This window comes from Octodon degus, unplaced genomic scaffold (genome assembly GCF_000260255.1).
Source record: "Octodon degus isolate 3935 unplaced genomic scaffold, OctDeg1.0 scaffold00005, whole genome shotgun sequence".
NCBI lineage: Eukaryota > Metazoa > Chordata > Mammalia > Rodentia > Octodontidae > Octodon > Octodon degus.
In genome coordinates, this window is record NW_004524581.1 from 30755243 (window position 1) to 30774805 (window position 19563).

At 58.6% G+C, this 19563-nt stretch overlaps 1 protein-coding gene across 1 annotated transcript in view; it reads right to left on the minus strand.

Moving 5' to 3' along the window:
* Itpr3 (inositol 1,4,5-trisphosphate receptor type 3) overlaps positions 1-17391 on the minus strand; it is a 56465-nt gene extending 39074 nt beyond the window's left edge. Inside the window, exons 1-2 of the mRNA XM_004624231.2 lie at positions 17057-17391; positions 2095-2165 (exon numbers count right to left, since the gene is read on the minus strand). Of these exons, the coding sequence (XP_004624288.1) occupies positions 2095-2165; positions 17057-17145 (160 nt within the window). The 5' untranslated portion in view covers positions 17146-17391. The remainder of the gene's footprint in view (positions 1-2094; positions 2166-17056) is intronic.
* Positions 17392-19563: the final 2172 nt, after the last annotated feature.

The following is a 19563-nucleotide window of genomic DNA, read 5'->3' on the forward strand; positions in this document are numbered from 1 at the left end:
CACTCTCTCTCTCTCTCTCTCAAATAAGTAAAAAAAAAATAAATAAAGACGGGCTTAACAATAAGACTAGGCCCAAGCTGGCCTGGAGGCAGAGGCTGGGCAAACACAGGGAGGGCTCTGTACAGCCCCTGCCCAGCTCCTGCCCCTGCCAGCCTGGGCAGGGAGGGCACCAAGCCACACGAGGGCTGTCTGTGAGCAGAAGCCAGGGCTGCCAACCCCTGCCCAGCGTGCCTCCCCGAGAGGAAGAAACAGAGGGGCTGGGAGGCAGAGCCCAGGGGCCGGCACAGGCACACACGGTCCGAGACCTGGGCTCCCAGGCTCCCTCCTCTCCCCTCCCTCCTCTCCCCTTCTGTTCCTCTCTCCCTCCCGAATGTGCTGGGGCTTGGGCTCTCCAGGAGGGCAAGGGAGCTGAGCCCACATGCAGGGAAAGCAGCAGCAGCTCGGTAGCCTGGGGCCTCTGCGAGCCCAGCCTGGGGACCCCAGGACCCCAGGGCACAGCAGGGCACTGGGATAGGCTCATCCCAAAGTACTGGGGACAGGGGACAGGGAGATGGCTCAGTGGAATAAGCGCTTCCCTGGCAAGCGCAAGGGCCTGAGTTCAATTCCTGGTTCTGAAAAAAAAAAAAAAAAAAAAAAAAAAAAAAAAAAAAAAAAAAAGCAACCAAAGTACTGGGGACAGAGCTTCCAGGACTTTAGGACAAGGCCCTCTCTGATGACCACCAGGACAAAATGCCTAAATCCCTGTCTGGGTGACCACCCACGCTGGGTCTACCCTAGGTGGACCAGGTGTCAACAGGAAAGACGTGAGCACAGCGGAAGCTGGGCGTCCTGCTGGCACCAGCCTCAGCTGAGGCGGGTAGAGGCCAAGTCCCATCCAGCTGCTCCGACCGTTACCAGCTGCCGGGCTGCCCAGCCCTCATCCTGCCTACCAGCTCTGTAAGAAGGGCCAGGCCTGGGCAGAAAAGACATGAGGGATGGAACCTGAGCCCCTTGCTTTGCTGACTGGGCCCCCAAAGGGTATAAGGACCCCAGGGTGGTCCAGAGGTACCGGCTCACAGGCCTTGGGAAATGGCGAGCAGAGCCGGCCGTGGGAAGGCGCGGGCAAGGCGCGGGGCGGGGCAGGAGTCAAAGGAGTGCTTGTTCCACTGAGAGGCTTTTTGTTGTCCAAAGCTGGCCTCCAACTGTCCCCTGGAAGCTTAGGGCAAGTCTGCTGTAAGTGCCTCCCCACCAGCAGCCTGGGACTCAAGACTGGGGCCATTTCCGGGGACCCTCACCCCCACCCCACATTCTCCAGGAAGAACCAAGCTCCAGGCGCTACAGACCAAACTGCTAGCGCAAGCGCAAGCCCCCTGCCCTGCTGGTGATAAAAATCACCAAAAACAGACACAGAAGCACGGCAGCAGCAGGGGAGAAGGAAAGGGTCGGGTGCCCAGAATGGCCCCCCAGGCGTGAGCCTGAGGCCACCCAGAGAGCAGCAGGCAGAGGGCAGAGGAGGGGAGAAAGGCGGGGAACTGGGGTCAGCAGGGAGGTGGCCTGGCCCGAGGGAGGTGGGGGGGCCAGATGTGCACCAGATGTGGGGGGGCGGAGGAGGAGGGGGTCTGGGGAGGGCAGCAGCCACATCCGGTCTAGGCCCATTGGACCCACACATCCCCCACCGGGTTGGCAGCCGACACAGGGCCCTGCGTGGGCGGTGCCACCCGCATCCCTGCCCGCCACACCCAAGATCAGCCGCTGCCTGTCACTTCATGGCAGAGACCACCCACGTGCCCAGGCCATCTGGAGTCAGGGCCTTGGAAAACACAGGCCCCATGGACCCCTTACCAGGAAAGCGGGGAGGTCGAGGCACAGGGAGGCCTGAGCACGCATGCGCACGCACGCACGCGCACGCGCGCGCACACACGGTTCTCTCTTCCAACCCTGCTCCCTCAGAAAACACCTGATCACATGGATGAAGGGAGCCCTGTGGCTGGTGGGGACTCAGGAGAACAGGCCTGAGGCCCTGCCAAGCCAGCGGGGCACAGGCCGAGGGCTGCTGGGAACGCAGTCCTCTCTCAATGCTAGGGCCCCATGGTGCAGGCCAAGGGGGTGTCTTACCTCGGAACTTCTTGGGGGGGTTGTCCAGGTCCCCAGCTGCAGGCTCCACCACACAGCGGTCGTCCACCAGCCTGGAGACAGGACAGCTGGGTCAGTGGGAGAAAAGGGGTCGAAGCCCACAGTGCCCCTTCTCGAGTGCGGCCCTCCTTCCATGGTGGACACCACCCCCACCACCACTAGCACACCATCCTCCTTCCTGGCACCTGGTAAGGTCTCAGCCAGGCACCGTGGGCCACACCAACAATCCTAGCTCTTGGGAGGCTGAGGCAGGAGGATTGCAAGTCTAGAGCCCAGCCTAGGCAGCTAAGAGACTTAGGGAGATGTTTCTGCATAAAGGGGAGGGGTGTGAGATGGGGCTCGAAGGATGGCTCCAGCCCACAAAAGAGGAGGCAGCAGGGTGTCTTGGGATGGGAAGGGCACAAGCACCGCGCTCTTCTCCGACCAACGGTGGCAGCAGGCATCCTGTGAGGCGCCCGTCCCCACGCCTGCCTGAGACCCTACTGCCCCACGCAAGGCGATAGGAAGAGGGACAAGGAGGCAAAGGCAAAGGAAGACAGGGAGGAAGGGAGAGAAGGAAGGAAAATAAATAGGGTCAGGAAGATCCAAAAAATACACAAGGGGCTGGGGAGATAGCTCAGTGGCATAAGCGCCTGCCTGGCCAGCTCAAGGTCCTGAGTTCGACCCCCAATGCCAAAAATAAAAATTAAAATAAAATAAACAAGAGCAGCAAGAAACTGGAGACAAGAGGAGCTGCCGAGAGACCAAGCTAAGGGCTGGGCTATGGGTCCCCTAACTGGGCAGACCGTGAGCTCCCAGGCTCGGGCCCCTCCACCCCTCTCCTCTTGGGCCCATCCCAGTGCCCAAGATTTCCGATACAACTGTGGCTGAGGGGAATCTTGTCTCTGCAGGGCTGGCCTCCATCCACCTGCCCACCTATCCCTCTACCCACCTCTCCCTCCACCCACCCCTCCTCCCAGCCATCCCTCCCTCCATCCTTTCATCCAGTCATCTCTCCATCCACCTGCCCAGCCAGCCCTCCATTCTCCCCTCTACCCACTGTCCAGCTCTCCATCCATCCCTCCATCTATCCTCCCTCCACTCCTACATCTCTCAATCGCTATCCCTTCATCCACTCATCTTTCCATCTAACCCTCCATCCGTCCCTGCTCCCTCCACCCACTGTCCATTCCTCCATCCCCCATCCCTCCATCCATCCCCCCACCCATCCATCCATCTCTCTGTCCACCCACCCATCCTTTCATCCATCTAAACCATTCATCCACCCAGTTCCTACATTTAGAATTCCTCAATACCATCCCACTACCCAGAAGGAAGGGACAATCATCCACCATCTCCAAGACCAACTTGCCTGGCATGGTGGCCCATGCCTATAACCTCAGCACCCAGGAGGCTGAGGCAGGAGGACTGCTGTGAGTTTAAAGTCAGCCTGAGCGACATAGTGAAACCTTGTCTCCAAAAAATAAAACAAGGTAGTGCATGCCTGTAATCTCAGCACCCAGGAGGCTGTGGCAGGAGGATCATTTCAAGTTCAAGACCAGTTTGAGCTACAAAGTAAACTCGAGGCCAGTCTGAGCTGCATAGTGAAACCCTGTCTCAAAAAAGACAAAAAAAAAAAAAAAAAAAAAAAAAAGCCATCTCTAATTAGCACTTCACGCCCGTGGCCTCTGCTCTCAGCAACTTCCTAGCGAGTGAGGGGCTGGTCACTCCCACCCTCGTACAGGGGGGCAAACTGAGACTGACCATGAAGTAACTGCTCTAAAGCCGCGGAGCTGATGGCCACGTCTTTGTTCCCTTACACCTCCCCGCCTGGCGGCCCAGGAGGCCCTTCTGTGCACTGGCCTCTCGCCTCGCCCCAGCCAGCCTCAGCCTCCCGACCAGCTGACCCCACGGCCCCTGGGCGCTGTCCCTGGGCGCTCTCCCAGCCGGAGGCAGTCGGGCGGGCGGCCCTCCCACCCGGCCTGCAGCCTCCTTCCCCCGGGCTTGCGCTCCGAGGCTCTGTAACAGCGCTCCGCACCCCAAGGTCCCCCCAGCCCCTGCTCCTGGCCTCTTCCCTTTGTTCTCCTTGGGACTTTTTTAATGATTACATTCACTGTGGGGAATTGGTATGTGTACAGAACACTGCTCAGTGCTTTTAATTCTTTTTATTTCCCTTTCCCCTCCACCCATTTTTCTTTAATTTTTAAACATGTTTCCCAGGATCAGGTTTATTTATTTTAAAATCTTTATCAAGCGAATGGTCAAAAGCACAGATTAACAGCCACACTAACAGGCCAAAAAGCATATAAACACATAAAACAATTATACTAAATCGAGGTGCACTTTTGGGTACACTGACCACGTTGGTTGACGATAACTGTCTTTCTCTGTCTCTTCTGCAGTTCAGGCTGGCCTTGAGCTCACTTTGTAGCCCAGGCTGGTCTCGAACTCACAAAGATCCCCCTGCCTCAACCTCCCAAATGCTGGGATTACGAGCCTGCACCACCATGATGGGCAATCTTTAAGAAACCATGCAATATTTAAGTTGTGTGACTGATTTACTGAACACTGGTCTCAGGGTGCATCCATTTTCCTATAAACGCCTCATGTTTATCCTTCTTTACGGCCGTGTAGTACTCCTCTGTGTACAAATACATTCTCTTCATTGCTCTGTGAGGGACATACAGGCTCCTGTCCACACAGGCACGCACGTCTCACTGTAATCCGATGTCTTTAACCCTTTGGGGGAGATACCTAGAAGGGGGAATAGCTGAGTCAAATGGAATTTCTCTTTCTAGTTTTTTAGAACTCTCCATGCCGATTTCCATAGGCTGGTCCAGCCAGCAGTGCAGAAGGGCTCCCCCGGCACACAGCCTCACCAGGATTGGTTACTGATTTCTTGATGAGGGCCGGCCAGCCGGCCTTTCTGGAGTAAGCTGGAATCTCAGAGTTGTTTTAATTTGCGTTTCTTAGTCACCCGGCCCCTCTTCCTGCATCAACACTTGCCGTGCCGGGACCTGCGTTTCTCCACTCGGAATCTCCGCACAACACAGCCTGGTGACACAGCGGTATCACCAAAATCGGCTACTCAGGTTCCATCCGCGTTCTCAGCCCGAGCTCCTGAGACCCGGCCGCTTCCCCAGTGACGGGAGAGGTGAGGGCAGCTCCTAATACCTGGATTGCTGTTTGAGTTTCTTTCTTTTTTTTGCAGAAACAAGGGGTTGGGAGACAGCTCGGTGGCCCAAGTGCCGGTCTGAGTTTCTGAAGCAGCCCAGGGCCATCAAAAGAAGCAGAAACACACAGACTCTATTCCTACCGGCCCCCTTCAGCCACACTGAACTTGCGGTCATGAAGCCACTTTCTTTCGGAAAGCCCCTAGGGTGGGGGCGGGGCTGGCTGCCAGGAGACAGAACCCAACCGGCCATTAGAGGTGGAGATCAGGCCCTGCCCTCCCGCTTCTGGAGGGACCTGGCGGTTGGTCACCCACGTGATGTCACCCATCTCACTTCCAGGATGGGGATCTGAGCTGGTGACCACGGCGGCCACAGAAGCCCCACACCCTTCACCCACAGCTCACTCGATGCCTCGCTTCCTTCCAGCTCATCCGGGTTGCACCCTCTTACGATGCAGCAGTGATTTCCTCTGCAGACGATTTTCCTGACTTGCATCCAAGTCACCAGACATGGAGAGGGCATCATGGGGACCCTGGACTCTGAGCTGGCAGAGAGGATGGCTTGTGGGATTAAGCGGAGGTTGGTCACGCCGTGGGGGCCGAGGCTGCTCCAGGCAGGCAGGGCCGGGAATGGCCGAACTGTAGGACCCGGCTGGAGACCACCTGGTGCTTCCCCTATCTAATCCTCTTCATCTCCGCTGTGTCACTTTCCAGGCAGGGGACCCGGGGCATGAAGAGATTAGGCAATCGCAGAGCTGGAATGTAAAGCCACCCTGTGCAGCAGCCTCCAGGGCTGCCTGGACCGCAAAGTGCGGGGGAGATGGCGCGTGGCGGCGCCCGCTTCTGAACCCAGCGCTCGGAGGCTGGAGCCCAAGGATCCTGAAGTCGAGGCCGAACTAGGCCTCACAGAGTTTAAAACCAGCCTGTACTGCATAGTAAGATGCACAGGGAGGCCCTGCCTCAAAACAAAAATAAACATGGAAGTGTGCAGAGTCTGGTCTCCTCTTCCCTCAAAACTGTACATGCGTCCGGGGTCATCCTGGCCACACACACGGGCTCAGCAGAGCAGCCGACCCAGTCCCCTCTCAGCCCCGCAGTCTGAGCTCTCCCCATGGGACAGTGGGGCTGGGGTCCCAGGGTCTCAAACGCAGCCCATTTCCCCTGGAGCTTGCACAGACCGTGTCCAACAAGGTGCAAAAAGTCCGACCAGAGCCACCCATCAGTGTCAAACCAGAGCTCACCGAAAGCCGTGCGGGGCCCTGCCGGCACCGGCACCACAGCACCCCCCACCCTGCAGGCGCCCCCTCCTCGACCTTTACAACCGAGAGGCCTTCACTGCCCTGCCTGCCTTCCCGGTGTCGCTCCGCAGCATCTGACCACTGAGCTATCTCCGCAGGCCTTGATTCCGTTTATTGTCCCTCGCTCCCACCCAGAGGGCTGGAAGTTCCACAAGGACATGGATGTGTTTTTGTTTTGTTTTGGTTTATTTTTACAGTGCTGGGCACGGAACCCAGAGTCTTGTGCGTGCTAGGTAAGCACTCTGCTACTGGGCCAGTTTATTTATTTATTTTAAATTTATTTATTTAGGGCTGGTGAGATGGCTCAGTGGTCTAAAGCACCTACTTACAACAAGCTAAGCAAAAGCACAGCGACCGCGGTTCAATCCCCAGCACCACATGCCAGCCAGCCCCGCCCCCTGGTGGGCTGAGCTGGCCACACACACACACACACACACACACTAAATAAATAAATAAATATTTTAAAAAAATAAATAAATTTATTTATTTATTTATTTATTTAGTGTGTGTGTGTGTGTGTGTGTGTGTGTGTGTGTGGCCAGCTCAGCCCACCAGGGGGCGGGCTGGCTGGCATGTGGTGCTGGGGATTGAACCGCGGTCGCTGTCCTTTTGCTTCGCTTAGCTTGTTGTAAGTAGGTGCTTTAGACCACTGAGCCATCTCACCAGCCGCCAGTTTATTTATTTATTTATTTATTTATTTATTTATTAAATTTGAGGCAGGATCTTCCTGAGTTGTCCAGGCTGAGTTCATCCTCCTGCCTCAGCCTCCCGAGGCGCTGTGGCCGCAGGTGTGGGAGACCACACCCGGCAGGATGTTTCCCTCGCCAACACCAAGGCATGGCCATGGGCTGGGAACACCCAGAGCCAGGGCGTTTCCTTTTAGCAGCTGCAGAGGGGTGTACGGGAGTGGAGGCGGGAGTGGAGGCGTCGGCATCCCCTAAAGGCTCCTCTGAAGGGCCGGGTGTGCAGTGCTCACTGTAAGCCCAGCACCCGGGAGGCTGAGGCAGGAGGGTCACCGGCTTGAGGCCAGCCAGGCCTTCATAGTGAGATCTTACCACACAAAAAAAAATCTCATGGGGGAAAACAAGTCACACACTCAGAAGAGTGATCTGAAGCGCGCGCACTGCGCCAACTGTTGGTCCCACTGTGGGACCTGCCCCCAAATATGTCCCCATCTGGAGACAGGAGAGTCAACGTGTGGCTAGTCAGACACGGTGTGCAAGCAGGAGCAAGCTGTTCAGGGCCTTGAACAATGACGCAGAGAATTTCCTGTTAAAACAGAGTGCCACATGCTTATAGTGCTCGGGAGGCTGAGGCAGGAGGATCCCCGTCAATCTGAGGCCAGCCTGGGCTACAGAGCGAGACGCTGTCTCAAAAAAAGAGCAGACAACAGTGATCAGACCGGAGGCCGCCTTCACTCAGCACAGCCCCAGACAGAAGCAATGCTGGGGAAAGGGACAAAGACCAGCCTGCGTCTCCTCTCAGACCAGCCCTGCCTGTTCCCTGCCAGGTGTTGGGGTGCAGCAGGGAAGGCGCTCGGGGCGGCCCCCTCCACAGGCACTCTTGGCTGGTTCACAAGGTCCTTCGGAGGCTGAAGAGAAAATGGCCAGAGGATAGCCTGTCCTCACCCAGCCGTCCCGGCCAGCCAGGAGCCCTGCTGGGTCACCCTCTGGGACAGACGCAGAACGGGCATGCTTGGCACGGCCCGACTCGCTGCACACCCTGCACGCCGAGCGCTGCCCGTCTGCCCCTGCCCAGATTGCCCAGCATCTTTTTCTTTTTCGTCTTTTTGAGACAGAGCCTCGCTCTGCAGCTGAGGCTGGGCTTGAGCTCAGTTTGTAGCCCAGGCTGGTCTCAAACTCGCAACAATCCTCCTGCCTCAGCCTCCCGAGTGCCGGGTTACGGGTGAGCATCACCTCGCCCTCTCCAGTCCACACTCAGGGTCCACCGCCTTCCCAGTGGGTGCGCAGGCCAGCATCGCGGGGGTGGGGGAGGAGCCAGCAGCAGTGGGAGGGCAGTGGTACAGGGCAGGCCACCCCCGTGCTCAAGGGCTGGGACAGGAGAGGAGGTGGCTCCGTGGGCACAGAAAGGGGACCTTCAGAGATGTCCCGGATGGGCGCCACCCCATGGCCACCGCAGCCTCCGTCCTGGATGCCGAAGGTCCTCCCAGAGTACTTTATTCTGTACAGGCCTAGTTGTGGGCAGGAAAGTGAAAGTGACCACTCCAGGGCTGGTCACAGGGTCCCAAAGTGTCCCCAGTGCCCCCACAGAAGCCTAGCTTGCTTCCCTCGTGGGCAACAGGATGGGGCACCCTGCGCAGATGCCACCAAGCAGAGGTGTGTGGGTCCTTCTCAGATGGTCTGTCAGGACCTGCCACGGTGCCAGGTCACCAGCAGGTAGTCAGGGCGGGGGCCCCCTGGGTCCCCAAGGTCCCGTGGCTGCCAGCACCCTCCTCCTCACGCCCTCGCCCGTCCAGTTGTTGCCGCCCGTGAAACTCGCACCCCACCAGCTCAGCCCCGCCCACCCGAGACTGCCAGACGCCAAGACTCTGGGCCTGCGCCAGGGGCGGCAACGTTGCCTCTCACTTGGGTCGGACCCTTCCCAGGGGCAGCCGTGTGCAGTGGCAGGTGCTCAGCTCGGGGCCAGGCCCAGCCCCTGCCCAGGATGGGGAGGCCTGGCTCCCACCCCACCATCCCCCAGGACCTCCCCCATCCTCCCACACCCCCACCAGCTGCCAAAACCCTCCGCACCCAGCCAGCACAGGTCAGACAAGCCAACCCTCCGGTGGTGCACACCTGCGATGCCAGCGTTCCAGGAGGCTGAGGCAGGAGGATCGCAAATTCAAGGCCAGCCTGGGTAGCTCAGCAAGACTGTCCAAGAATAAAACAATTTAAAAAGTGCCTCAAAGAGAGATGGGGGTGGAAAGCCAACCTCTCTCATGCAGTACTATAATTCTTAAAAGTTTTCTATCCGGTCTTAACTCCCCATGCCACAGGATCCTGAGGGCCACACGGCTGGTGAACAGAAGGCACAAACAGTTCAACTCCACCCTGGCTCTGCACCTTGGGGCCAGAATGAAGGGTGCTCTAACACTGGGCTACACACCCCATCTTCTTATTTCTTACTGGTTTATGTTTTTGAGACAGAGGCCACCTCAGGAGCTCAAACTGGCCTCGAACCAATGATCCTCCTGCCTCAGCCCCCCAAGGATTCCAGGTAGCACCTCTGCGCCTGGCCCCAGGCTCCATCTGGTCAACAAAACCTCACTTTCTGTCCACATGTGCTAAGTGCCCCCATCGAGCTCATGCCCACCACACTGGGTCCCTGGGGACAGTGCCACCTGTCCACACCAAAGTGTCAACCAGACCCTGGCACTTGGGGGAACAGAAGGTCATCGGAGAGCTCAAGGTATGGACTGGCGCTGTCCCTGGAATGAATGCCCGTGGGATCTGCACTCCAAAACCCTGACCGGTGAAGCGGGGAGCCAGTGGCGTTCCAGGCCCTGGTTGGCTCCACTTGCCCAGTGTGGACCCTGAGACCCAGGCAGAAGCTGTGAGAAAGGCAGTGGGCCGGCTGGGCAGCGAGATGAGATAAACAGGAGCCAGTGGAAGTGGGGCGGCAGCTATCGGGGTGCCTGACTCAAACCCTGCACCTACCGGCCCTGCCAGCACCACAGAGGTGTGGAGGGGGAGGCAAGAGCCCAGCCCTCCCCATGCAGGCCCTGGGGGGACTCTGGCCAGGCCCAGCTCTCCTGACCCCAGCCTGGGCTCTGGCCCCCACCCAGAGACCAAGGCCAGCACCTAGCAAGGCCGCTTCCACGCAGGTGCTGTGAGCCAGACTGACAGCGGACAGGAGGCGCCTGGGGACCTCCAGACTAGGTGGGAATGCCGGAAGAGGAGCCCAGATTCTCCAGGAGCAGAGGGAAACTTCTGCAGGGAGCAAAGACATCTCTTCCTTTCCCTCATCTTCCCGCGGCTCCACCCCACAACGCCAGAGGGGCCAGGCAGGAAACACAGCACATACGCGCATGACTAACACCTCACAGAGCTCAAAGCCCAGTGGGGACAAGAAGGCCCACACTCCGAGGCCCTGTGGAGTCTCTCCAGGGAGAAGCAAAAATGACCCAACTTGGCCCCCTAAAAATCCAAGTCTTGGGGTCTGGGGAGACAGCTCAGCAGAATAAATGCTTGCCTGGAAAGTGCAAGGTCCTCAGTTCAATCCTTGTACCGCAAAAAAAAAAAAAAATAATCCAAGTCTCCAACAAGTGCTCCAGCCCCCAGAGCCCCACCCCTGCCTTGGCCTGGGTTAGGATCTGGTGGGCTGCAGCTGAGGCCTGGGGGCTCCACAGGGCTGCTGGGGACCAGGGGAAGGGGGCAAAGAGCAGAGAGACAGGGAGGCCAGTGCCACAGGCCGCCCACCTGGCTGCCAGCCTCCTGTGCTGCCCAGCAGGCTCAGGCCCAGCCCTCAGCCCCTCCCCGGTCAGAGGACCCCAGCCCCACGCCCTGCGGGCCACACCCTCCTGGGAAATGGCGGCCAAGCAGCCTGACAGACGGAGTGCCGACATCAAGGCCTCTCAACAGGGACTGGATGCACAGGGCCCAGCAGTGGGGAGCAAGGGACCCCAGAAGCAGCAGGAGCCATGGCGACACGTGGACAGACAGCAGCAGGACCCCAACTTCAAGAACCCTGGTCAGAGACAGTCAGAGCTCAAGGACAAGCTGCCCACGGATCGGTCACTAGGAGCCATCAGGACACGATGGGTGTGGTCACAGCACCGCTGCTCACTGCACAGCCTTTTTTTTTTTTTTTTTTTTTTTTTTTTTTTTTTTGGCGGAACCGGGGATTGAACTCAGGCCCTTGTACTTGCCAGAGAAGCACTTATTCTACTGAGCCATCTCCCTGGCCCCTGCACAGCCTTCCTAGGGACAAATAGTGAAGTATTTGGGGGTAAAAAGATGCCATGTAGGTAATATTTCATAAAAAGGGTTCAACGCAAGGTAAGCCAGCAAATCTAGGGTCAGGAGAACAGCTACAAGTCTACCAGGCAGGCAGGTGCATCCTCTCGGCGTTCTCTGCCCTTCCCCCAAAGGCCTCCGCTGGTGGCAGGGGGTCACAGGTAAAGGGCAGCTGTGAAGGGCAGCTGCGGACACCACTGCCAGGGTCACTGTCTCTGTGACAGAGTGACACTCTCCTCCCGCGGCCCTGTCATTCACGGCCAGTCACACGCACCTGGGCTCTGGACAGGGCTCTTCCAGGGCTGGGGGAGGGGCAGGCAGCTGAGCGCAGGCAGGCCCAAGAAAGGGATTTGCTAACCAAATGCGAGCAGGTGTCTGCCTCAGGCACCTGCACAGTCCCAGAGCTGAGATTTGTTTGCTGCACCTTACGGCTTTGCCTATCTGCGGCCCTGGGCATCGTGCCTGCTGGGACCCTGTGAGCCACGCGCCTGTCTTCCCGGGACAAGCCCTTCCAAGGCAGCCCCAGCCGGAGCAACCAGGGCTCTCAAAGCCAGGATCCTGACAGCCGAGGCCAACAGGAGCTCTGTGAGATCCGGGCTCTGCGCTCCTCCCCACCTGAGTCACACACCTAGGGAGCCCCCCATTCTGCATGGGGTGAAGTCCAGGGAAGATGGGGCGGAGGGGGCCTGTGGGACAGCCCTCCCCACAGAGGGAGCAGAAGGCTGCTATACCCACCCCCGGCCCTGCACCGCCCGGCCAGGGAGAGGACCGGGCTCAGGAATGCAGGCAGGCCCGGCAGCGTGGGCAGGGCAGCATCAGCCTCTCCGGGCCCAGGGCTGGATGGGGCTGAGACCCAGGGCTTGCGGGGAAGCCAGGGCTGGTCCCTCCAGTACCTCTACTGGGACCCCCACGCCCATAGACGTGCTGGCTGTGATGTGGGTCAGCCCCTCGGTGGCACCGTCTGTCTCCACCCGCGCCGCCTCCACAGAGGCTGGCAGCTAGGCACCCACGAGACCAACGTCATGGTCTCCCCCCAGCCGTCCAACGGAACTGCGTGCGCGTCCTGGCCTCGGTACCCTGGGCAAAGCCTGACATGTCCAAACTGTCTGTGCACCACTGAGGGTGGAACGGGAGGGTGACCCAGGTGGTAACACAAGGTAAGATGGTATGACAGACACTTTACTTCAGCTTTTCAAGTTTTCTCTATAGACGAATTAATTTTTTTGTGGGTTTTTTTGTTTGTTTGTTTGGTTGGTTGGTTTTTTTGCAGAACCGGGGATTGAACTCAGGTCCTTGCGCTTGCCAGGGAAGCGCTTATTCCACTGAGCCATCTCCCCGGCCCTGAATTATTATTATTTTTTTTAATTTATTTATTTATTTATTTATTTGTGTGTGTGTGTGTGTGTGGTCAGCTCAGCCCACCAGGGGGCGGGCTGGCTGGCATGTGGTGCTGGGGGATTGAACCGCGGTCCCTGTGCTTTGCTAAGCTTGTTCTAAGTAGGTGCTTTAGACCACTGAGCCATCTCGCCAGCCCCATCTGAATTATATTTTAATGAGAAAAAAAAAATTTTTTTTCCAAAACCAAGTTGCACCACGGGGCTAGCTGAGGCCAAGCGCCTGCCTCAGGCTACAGAACACAAGTCAAACATCTCATTCCGGTGAAATCTCGATTATGAAAAGCAAGGCAGCTCTGAGATCAGCTTTCGGAATGTGGGCGCTCTGGAGAAGCAGTCTTTCCCGTGGAGTTTCACATCACGGCTCCTGGCTGTCAGGGGCTAAGCTCACAAATCGCCCTGCCCCACTCACTCCCTACTCTACACAGAACCCAATGAGCTTTCACTGCTGACTCCCCAGTGGCTAAAACGGTAGCTGGCACACAGCAGGTGATCAATACTCATTTGCTGAGTGACTTAATGAAGCCAGATGGGGGCAAAGAGAAGGCTCTTTGGGCCCATCAGCCCCCAGAACCCAACAGGCAGCCTTCCCCTGAGCCCGCCAGCCCAGAGGGCCCTGGGTAGCTGTGTATCACAAGGACAGCTATCAAAACATCAAACACCAGGCGCGACCTCTGAAGATGCTACAGGTTGGTCTGATTTGGGGCTTGGAAGCTGCAGTTTTTAGACTGGACCCGAAGGCCTGGCCAGGGAGTCCCAAGGAACAAACTGACCCCCTCTTGGCACAGGGAGCCTCTGGAGCGAAGGAGGGGCCTGCAGCGCACACCCTTCCTGGCCACCACTGCACCTCTGGGCTCCAGGCCCTGGGGACCTGTGTGTTCCCACACGCACTCCCACATTCACCCTGTGCCCCTGATCTGTGGTGCTCCCTCCTAGGAAGCAGGTCAGGCTGCAAGCGGACAGGGAGCCCCCACCGAGAAGGCCAGCACCCCTGGCCATGGGCCTGTGAGCCTCAACCTGGACCAGGACCACAGGCTATGAGAGTCCCAGGGTGGCCGCAGGCCAGCCGCTCAGGGTACAGCCTCCCTGAAGCGCCTGGAGCTCACCTTCAAGACCAAGCTTACCCACACCCAGCGGCCCTAGGCTGCCCCTGTGGGCACTCAAGAGGCTCCAGCAGTAGCTATAACATAAAAGTGTTTTTACATAAGAAAAATAAAACGAATGAAATCTGTCAAAAGAAAAAGGAGCCACCAGGGCCAGGGAGATGGCTCAGTGGAATAAGCACTTCCCTGGCAAGTGCAAGGGCCTGAGTTCGATCCCCTGCTCCGCAAAAAAAAAAAAAAGAAAGAAAAGAAAAGAAAAAAGAGCCACCTTCACAGCCGGGCATGCTGACGTACCCCTGTAATCCCAGTATGTAGGAGGCTGAGGCAAGAAGACCCAGGAGGATCACCATAAATTCAAGGCTAACCTGGGCTGCATGGAGAATCCAAGGCCACTCTGCGCTACACACACAGCGAAACCCAGCACCAAGCAATCTTGAGGGCTAGGCTGGCTATGAGATCATGAAAGGCAGCCCCACGCTCCTCTAGCCGGGTCTCCAGCAGCACTGGGCCCTCCCACTCCTGCTGGCCCCAATTTGCTTTTCCAGCCTCAGCTCTGCCACCACCACCTGGGCAGGGGGGCAAGGCAGGCCCTGACCACACTTTCCTGCCAGGAACAGGCGAGGGCCTGCTCAGGATTCACTCTTGGCCCCTCCCGAGCTCCAACTGGGGTTAATGTACAATCTCCGCTTGGCTCTAATTAGCGGGAGGCACTAACTGGCCCCCCCTTCCCCAGGGGACCACTGCCCCTGCCAAAGGCGGCCCCAGCCTCCTCACCTGGGCTTGGTCAAGGATCAAGACCATGGGCCAGGGTGACACCAGGGAGAGGACTGGAGGCAACAGTTCAGAAAGGAGACAGAGCCAAGTATTGTGGCGTCCACTTGTAACCCTAGCACTCTCGGAGGCTGAGGCAGGAGGATTGCAAATTCAAGCCCAGTCGGCAATTTAGTTAATGAGACCGGGTCTCAAAATTCTAAATCTTTAACAAGGCTGGGACTGTAGCTCAGTGCAAAAGCCCTGGGTTCAACTCCGAGGGCTGCATTTTTTTTTTTAATTGTTGTACCAGGGATTGAATGCAAAATTCAAAATTTAAAAAATGTAAGGGAATAGAGAGATTCTAGAACAGGACAGGGCGGAAGGCTGGTCACTCTTAAAGGGCTTGCCACCCCCAGGGATTTACTGACCAGCAAGTGTCTGTGCAGCCACCTGCAGCTCAGAGTCTGCTGGCCACCAAAGTGCAAAGAACACTGGAGTGAGGGCCACACTAAGACACCCAAGTCCCAGAAGTTGGAAGCCTGGTTTCCTTGGTTATCACTGAGTCCCAGGGGCCCAACTGGGTGTGCCTGCTTCTCAGGGATTCTGAGTGTGAACCGCATCTTCCTGGGTTATTCTAGAAAAGGGCCCAGCACTATAAGGACCCACAAGGGGCCTCATTTACACCAGCTGCAGTTGTGTGGAGCAGTTTGAAAGCCAAGGAGCAAAAGGGGTCATTGTGCCCTGGCTGGCTGGCAGGAGCTGATCTTGCCACCCCAGGTCAAGGAGGGTGGGACAGATTTACTCAGGTGGAGCCTGGTGGAGCGGATCGAGGTAGGAGCAAAGGTAAAGAGAGCGAGGCAGGGGCCGGTTCCCGGAACCACAGCTGGGCTCTGGTGCTCACACAGTGGGAAGAGGCTGGCGCCTCACAGTCAGGGTTGGGGCACTGAGCCCGCTGGAGGCCTCGTGGGTGCACAAGCGCTCTGAGGCCTGGGGAGCTTGCTGGAGGAAGTCAGACCGGCCACCTGAGGAGGGGCAGTGAGAACTTGGTGCTTGCTCCTGGGCGCTACTGAAGCTCGCAGGTGTTGGAGAAGTGCCCGCCACATGCTTGGCCCTGAGCCCCAGAGGTCTGAAGGAAGGCTGCCTGTGCCTACTATGCGCCTGCACAGTGCCTCTGTCGGAGGCCTGCGCCCTGTCTGCACAGCGCAAGTCATGTCTAGGAGAGGTGTGAATGGAAGTCTGAACAGAGAAACCGGCATGCCAGAGGGTGGGGGATAAGGAGTAGGAAAGGCTGGGCTTCACAGAGCTCCCGGGAGAGCAGCAGGCAAGGATTCCCCTTCCAGCTGAACTGAAAGGGAGATTCCAGCACCCCAGCCAGGGCCGATGGCACACACTTGTGGTGTCAGCACTCAGGAGGCTGAAGCCAGCCTCGCTACATTGTGAGAGAGGGAGAGAGGGAGGGAGGAGGGAGAGAGAGAGAAAGAGAAAGACAGAGAGAGAGAGAGAGAGAGAGAGAGAGAGAGAGAGAGAGAGAGAGGCAGCCCATCCCTGGACCTGGAGGAGAGGTGAAGCCACTCCACCCCATCTCCAGTGACACTCCAATCGCTCCTCCCAAGAGAAACGCACACTGCCTACTTGTGCTCCTGCCCTATTCCAGGTACCCGCTGTGCCTAGGAGGAGAACGGAGTCCTCGTTTACCCGGACCAGACCCTGGGGGGTGGCGGCCAGAATTAATTAATGTTTGTACAGGGCTCTGAAGAACCCGGGACCAGAGACCCAGGGGCGCCTGACAAGCCGCACAGGAAATTGACGGGGAGAAGCGGTAGAGCGGGCGAGAAGAGCGTCCTCCTGGAGGGGGCGGGTCAAGGAGAAGCTCCGACCCCCCAGTCGCCAGAGAGGGAAACCCAAGAGGGATTCTAGACCCCATCTGGGCCTGGCCACCCCACAGCTCCGCCCAGAGCCGAGGGTCCTGGCTCCTGCGTAATCCCCCTCCCGGGCCTGGCGCCCACCTGCAGCGGCGTGCGGGGGTGGGGGGAAGATGCAAAATCAGGCTCTCGCCCGAAGGTGCCGGGTGGAGGCTCCGCCGGGCGCCTCCACCAAGCCCCGCGGGGCGCCGACTCGTACCTGAACAAACACTGCACTTCCTTTCTACGCTGCTTGAGGAAGCGCGTTCCCTCGCTCCCGACAGCGGACCGCCCAGCCCTCTCCTCCGCCGAGGGCCCCGGCGACAGGACGCGCGCACGCAGCCGGCAGCCGGGGCTCCTCCCGGCCGGCGTCCCGGGCGCACACTCACCCCAAAGTGCTGATGAAGCCGTTGACCGAGCCTTCGGCGTACAGAGAGACGATGTCCCCGATGTGCAGGAAGCTGGACATCTCGTTCATGGCTGCGGCCCTCGGGGCAGGCGCGCGGGACGGCGGCGTCTGGGCCGGGGAGCAGGCGCCCCGCTGCAGGACCGGACCCTTGCGTGGCCGGGGCGGACTGGCAGCCGCCCGTGGGGCGACGGCGCGGCACGGCCGGTCCGGGACAGGAGGTACCCGTGTCTCTCCGCCTGCCGCCTGCCCGCCGGCCCGGCCCGCGCGTACCTGCAGCGCAGAGCGAGCAGGAAGTCGGGGCCCGCCGCACACTCATGCAAATCCCGCCCGGGAGGCGGGGACGCCACGCCCGGCCCCCCCGCCGGCACCCACGTGCACCGACCAGGCTCCCCCCCACGACGATCGCGCCCGGCCAGCGGCCAGGGGAAGCGCGGCCAGACCCAGGTCCGGGGCTTTGCGCCCCGGGAGCGCCCTAGCTGCCCACGTGCCCGGCGCGGTAGCCGGCGTCAGGGAGAGTCCAGGGCCGCCGCTGGCGCGACCCGGAGCGCTGTCCCCGCGCCCAGACGAGAGCGCTCTGCCTTGGGACGCGATCACCCCTCCGCAGCGCGAGTCGGGGCTCATTTTTCCCCACGTGAAATCTTTCCTTTGTACCATAGAAAGCGCTCGGGCTTGGAGGGGAAATGAAGCAATGGGGTGGGTTTTGTTTTTCTCTCCGCATTCCTGTGTACAAAGAGATCCAACTTCCGAATCAGTTCGGCCACTCCCTCTCCAGGAGTTGGCTCCAAATTCTTGGCTCCTTCTGTCTTTCCCTTAAAGAAAAAAATAAAAAAAGTGCGGGGCAGAAAAATCACCTTGGTTAGGTCACAGCGCACTCAAGCGCGGGGACAGGTCCCCGGTGGCCACCAGCTCGCCTAGGCTGGCTCACAAGCGCGCGCTCTCGCCCGCGGCCCGGCTTGCCTACTTTCAGTTCTGCTCGCGGGTGCTGGGTGTTTGTTTCCTAGTGTTCTTTGGGACCCGTGGGACAGTGCCACCGCCACCCAATTCGACATTTACTCCCTTGGAGTACCCCTCACTTTTGGAGGGTGGGGAGAGTCCTTACTAGGAGAAAGGGAGAAGGGAACCCGGGTCAGAAGCAGGAAGAAGGGAGAGGTGGGACGGCTGGGGGTGTGGCTCTCTTCACAGCCCCTCCACGTGGGCAGGGAGGCCGCCCCAGACTGGGGTTGTAGTTTCTCCCCCAGGCCGCCCAGAGACAAATAAGTTTCACATCCACCCAGCCCACACCTCCTCTCTCTCTCTCTCTCTCTCTCTCTCTCTCTCTCTCTCTCTCTCTCTCCTCTCTCTCTCCTCTCTGCCAAACAATGGCTTCACCAAACAATGCTTAGTCCATGAGCTGTGACGCACTCCTGCTCTCTACGCCTTTCAATTGTGGTGTTTGAATGTTGGTTGGAACCCACTAAATTGCTTGCTTTAAAAAATGTATCAAGATGAGTTGTAAACTGCAATTTGGAAAAGCTTATCCAGTCTACTCTGCCAAAAAGAGGTGACGGAGCTGGGAGAAAGAGGCCAAGAACACTGAGGTCACACAGCAGGCCCTGGCGGCCGGACCTGGCCGGCACCTCCACCCCAGCCTCACCGGAAGGCCCAGCCAGGCTGTCCAGGCCTCCCCTTGTCGCCTGCGGCATGCCCGGTCCCCAGTCCCCGGAGCGCATGGGCTGGCCTACTATGTGTCTGGCCTCTGTGGGCCACGGGCTCTGCAGGAGCCTCCCAGCCTGGGCCTTGCTTGGAGGGTGACCACAAATGAGCCAGAGGCTCCACCTGCTTGTGCTGGAAACCTTGGCCTCCCTGCCCAGCCGTGCCTGGGGGCCCTTGTCCTGCTGCCCCTGAGATTCAGATACATGGGGCTCAGCCAGTCCCACACCCAGGGAGTAGAGGTCAGTGTACTTGGGGCCCAGGTGTGCACCCCCAACCTGGTGCCCCTCATCCTGTGTCCAGGCTGGAGGTGGGGAAACACAGGCCCTGAGAAGTCCTGGGAGAAAGCTGCCGCCACCTCCTGCCACACACACTGCTACAAGGATGGAATCCAGGCTTTGAGCACCTGTTTCTTCCAAGCCCACCCCACAGAGCTCTTTTCCACACCCAGGCTGGGCGGTAGTGTTTAAGAAAAGGTAGGTGTGGTTCTGCACACCTGTGATCCCAGTACTTGGAAGGCTGAGGCAGGAGGGTGGCCTGCTGGAGCCCAGCCCAGACAGCTTAATGATGTATCAAGATCTCAAAATGAAAAATAAACTGAGGAGATAGTTCAGCAGCTTATGCACCTGCCTAGCAAGCATAAGGTCCTGAGTTTGACCCCTGGTACCAAAAAAGGAAACAAAGAGAAAGCAGGGCTGCAGATGTTCCTGAGCACAAAGGCCCTAGGTTCAATCCCAGCAACACCAAAAATAATAAGAAAAATAAACTACGAAGTAAACTAGCCAGGCATGGTGGTAC